General features: G+C 37.4%; 1 protein-coding gene across 1 annotated transcript; it reads right to left on the minus strand.

Moving 5' to 3' along the window:
- Window positions 1-795: 795 nt before the first annotated feature.
- LOC124925830 (squalene monooxygenase SE1-like) lies at window positions 796-3,375 on the minus strand. Its single transcript, XM_047465942.1, has 6 exons — window positions 3,019-3,375; window positions 2,769-2,880; window positions 2,118-2,680; window positions 1,500-1,775; window positions 1,139-1,417; window positions 796-1,056 (listed from the first exon to the last, which is right to left on the minus strand). The coding sequence occupies exons 1-6, from the start codon at window positions 3,250-3,252 to the stop codon at window positions 952-954; spliced, it is 1,569 nt and encodes a 522-aa protein (XP_047321898.1). The 5' UTR covers window positions 3,253-3,375; the 3' UTR covers window positions 796-951.

Below are 3,375 nucleotides of genomic sequence, written 5' to 3' on the forward strand. Positions count from 1 at the left end.
TATATATAATACTTTTAAAAATAAAATCTTACATTTTAATAATTTATCAGTTTTAGAAAATATGTAAAATAAATGACAACCACAAAAACAAGAAAGAGAGGTTTCAAAACCAAATTTTGGAATGTGGCCTAAAATTGTTTTGCAAGGCCTTGTTTGGAGGGTAGTTGAGAGCGACCTATTAGAATATACACCCCATTTACTAACTAAATTCATATATATTTAAAAATGTGTGTTTTTACATCTAAATTGAGTTTGTTTGAAAAAGTAAGATAGTTTGCAGATTGAATTATTCAATAAACAATCATCAATTTACTTATTTTCATGATATCAGGTTATTGTGGATCTATTTGAATAACCTAAGACCCCAAATGTTATTTGAGAAAAAATATATATCAAAATGATGTGATTGATTTAGTTAATTGAATTTATTTAGCTAGAGCACATTATTTGGCAATAACTCCACCTTCTTAGGTCAAATATTCTTTTCACCTAATCTAATTTGTACTGAATTATTTAAAATTAATCTTAAATAACTCAAACCATCTAACCGAGCAAACTTGTCGCTTAATGGAACCCTAGGCAATAAGAGAAGATTGCTTAATGGAACCCTAGGCAATAAGAGAAGATTAACCGAGCTTTATTTGTATTATATTAGAAACAAAATTCACAACAAACTTTGAGTTTTGTTTCTTTACTCACAAATACACTCAACAAATTTAACGACCTCATGAAACTGGGGTTATCCATATATATGTTAGTAGATGATAAAAAGGAAATTAACAATAGAAAGAAAAATAGTGTAAAGTAGAAACCCATATTATTGTTCATCTCCATTTCAACTTGGGTTCGAATGGTTTATACATTGATTGAACCCATGTACCAACAAATAAAGAGATTAAAACAAATACCTAAAACAGAAACATGAGAAGAAAAGAAAACTACTACTCTTTATCAATGAACAGGAGGAGCTCTGTAGTATGCAGGGACTGTGGCTGGGAAGAACATCTGCCTCACTCCCTCAGCTTTAATAATTGGAAATATTATTCCAGATGCACTCTGCCCAAATTTACAATAATATATATATTTGTTATACACATATAAATGTCTTTTTTACAAAGAAAATTATAAACATACTTACCGAAATTAGCCTAGCACCAAGCCACATTCGCTTGGGAGATGGAAAAGGCAAACACAATCTCCCAACTCCATAAACCGCAACCGCAAAGAAATGCAGGACCAAACTCAATGGACGAGGGTTCAAACCCGAAAGCAATGACACTGGCCCATTCGAAAATAACCCGCCAAGGCTCAGATAATCGAAACACGCCTCCCTCATTTCCTTCCTCGCTTCATCAGGGGAAGCACAAAATACCTTGTACAACGCACCCGCCAATGTGTTTATAGTCGACGCCACCGGCTGTATATGTACACCAATTTTAATAACAAATTGCTTAAATTATATATTCTGCATTTACCAGATTTGATCAAAGTCAATTCACCTTGCGCAGAGTATAGAATGATTCTAGATATTTGCTCAGGGTGGATGAATCGTTTAGGTCTTGTAGTGGCCTGAGAAGATTTCGTAGGACAACAATGTCTGATAATGCAACTGTCATTCCTCCACCCGTTAAAGGATGACGCATGTTAAACGCGTCTCCCATAAGTAAGGCTCCTGGAGTTGGCTGAGGAGCAGCCGGCATGCTTCTGTTCGTCATTGTTCTAATATTTCCTTTCTCGATTGCAGCCAAGAATGCATCGTGCAGTTCGCGAGGAATCTGAAATAACAAATAAAATAAGCATAACCATCTTTACTAACAACTTAGCCATCCCAACTCAAAGATCAGTTCCTACTTAGAACACCATGAAAACACTTAATTAGATATGGGTCTGAAAATTTCTGAATTTATGTCCACCTATGTTCTGTTCCCAAATGTGATCATCTAGATTCATATCAAGATTAGATACCTTTTATTTTATGAAAAAAAGGATGGGTTACTCCTTTCCTTGGAGAAAGCTAACACTCCCACCTAAAGGGTGTTCTTATTGACAATAGGTCTCTTAGGTAAGATTCAAATGAGGGTCACTTGAGAGAATTTTTTTTGTTTTGTTTTCATTACCTGAGGAGCAATGGCGGTTTTCAAGTACATAGCCATTTCGCCTGTTGAAATTGAGGGCACCTTCTGGCCGGGAACATCAACAAGACATCGAACTTCCGAGCTGCTTATAGGATAAAACAAGATAGGAGATGGATCTGCCAAAATGACACAACCATGGTTTGCATGTGGGAGTTCACAATTCTCAAGCACCAAACCAACAAAGCACGAAGGAATGTCAACCTTGGGTGTGCAAAGGGTCCGTCGTAGATTCGAGAAACAACCATCGCATACAATTGTTAGAGGTGCATACGCGGTTAACTCATCGCCGCTCTTGTTCTTGTACTGCACACCTCTAATGGTCCCATTCAATTCGAGTAGAGAGGTTACAGTCCCTTGTTCTAACCGCACATTTGGAAGGCAAGATGCTTTCTCTCGCATCTTTTGAATGAATCTTCCGTTGTGGAAACTCCTTCCGGAAACATCAGAATTGAATCTCTCAAGAGGATATGAGAGTCGGGTGTTTCTACCGTCCTTGAAAAGAGCATATCCAAATACTCGTTGAGCATCAATTCCTTCTACACAGTCTGTTGATATATGAAACTGAAGTGATCAGTACGTAAAATTCAGTTTATTATATCTATTATATATGATAAGAAGGTGATTAATTCTCACCTTCAAGACCTAATTCAATCAATTTCAAATAACCGCCTGGTTGTAGCAATTCTCCTACTATTCTGTCAGGCTCGGTTAGGTCTCTTTCAATTACATGTACACGACGACCATCCTGGATAGAAAAGTAATGCATTGAAAATGAATAAACTTCTAAAGATCTGAAAAACAGTACTAATCAAGCAAATCAATCGATACAAGTTCTATGGATCTAGAATGGGCGATTCAATAGAAAATCAGAAATGAGATTTACCTTGCCAAGGGTATGGGCAAGAGCGGCACCAGCGACTCCGGCACCGACGATGATAACATCGACATCATCTTGTAGTGGGTTATCTGATCTGTAGGCGGTGGTGGTGGTGGTGGTTGTGGCGTGGGTGTCGGGCGAGAATGATCGGGCGTCATTTCTCTTAGAGAATAGGTTGTAGAAGAAGAGCAATGTGAATGTGAGAGCCAAAACGGCTCCGAGGAGGTAATGAGCGTCCATATCCTTGGAGAAGAGATGAAGAAACACCTAAATATATATATATACAAAAACAACTGTGTCTTGACTGTTCTCAGAGAGAGAGAGAGAGAGAGAGACTGTTCTTCTTCTTCGCTGGCAATCAAT

The sequence above is a fragment of the Impatiens glandulifera genome, chromosome 2 (genome assembly GCF_907164915.1).
Source record: "Impatiens glandulifera chromosome 2, dImpGla2.1, whole genome shotgun sequence".
Taxonomy (NCBI): Eukaryota; Viridiplantae; Streptophyta; class Magnoliopsida; order Ericales; family Balsaminaceae; genus Impatiens; species Impatiens glandulifera.

What these genes read in the sequence shown, in the direction of transcription:
- LOC124925830 (XM_047465942.1), bottom strand. Translation starts at nt 3,252, where the DNA reads ATGGACGCTCATTACCTCCTCGGAGCCGTTTTGGCTCTCACATTCACA. An exon ending in GATTGAATTAGGTCTTGAAG is followed by an intron (nt 2,681 to 2,768) that starts GTGAGAATTAAT and finishes ATATATCAACAG; the next exon opens with ACTGTGTAGAAGGAATTGAT. An exon ending in CATTCTATACTCTGCGCAAG is followed by an intron (nt 1,418 to 1,499) that starts GTGAATTGACTT and finishes GTACATATACAG; the next exon opens with CCGGTGGCGTCGACTATAAA.